At 66.2% G+C, this 207-nt stretch overlaps 1 protein-coding gene across 1 annotated transcript in view; it reads right to left on the bottom strand.

Annotated features, from left to right (window-relative positions):
• Positions 1–4: 4 nt before the first annotated feature.
• The window catches only part of LOC104461969 (neuropathy target esterase-like), a gene marked incomplete at both ends in the record, with an annotated part of 4,312 nt that continues 4,109 nt past the window's right edge, over positions 5–207 (bottom strand). Inside the window, 2 exon segments of the mRNA XM_010073728.1 lie at positions 5–113; positions 182–183. Of these exon segments, the coding sequence (XP_010072030.1) occupies positions 5–113; positions 182–183 (111 nt within the window).

Genomic DNA, 207 nt, shown 5'->3' with positions numbered 1-207 from the left:
CCGCCGCCCCCCAGGACGAGGGCGATGGTGTTGCCGGTGAGGACCCGCGCCAAGCGGGAGAAGTCGCTGTGCCGGTCGGCGCTCTTCTCAAACACCTTCTCATACATCTCCCGCTGCGGGTGGGATGGCCGACGGGTGATGATGCCGGTGGTGGACCACCAAGGTCACCCCAAGAGGACACACCTACCAGTTTGGTGGGGCTACGCC

The sequence above is a fragment of the Pterocles gutturalis genome, unplaced genomic scaffold (assembly GCF_000699245.1).
Source record: "Pterocles gutturalis isolate BGI_N339 unplaced genomic scaffold, ASM69924v1 scaffold36452, whole genome shotgun sequence".
In the NCBI taxonomy this organism is placed as follows: domain Eukaryota; kingdom Metazoa; phylum Chordata; class Aves; order Pterocliformes; family Pteroclidae; genus Pterocles; species Pterocles gutturalis.
The sequence above is the reverse complement of the archived record's forward strand: the minus strand, read 5'-3'. Positions and strand labels throughout refer to the sequence as shown.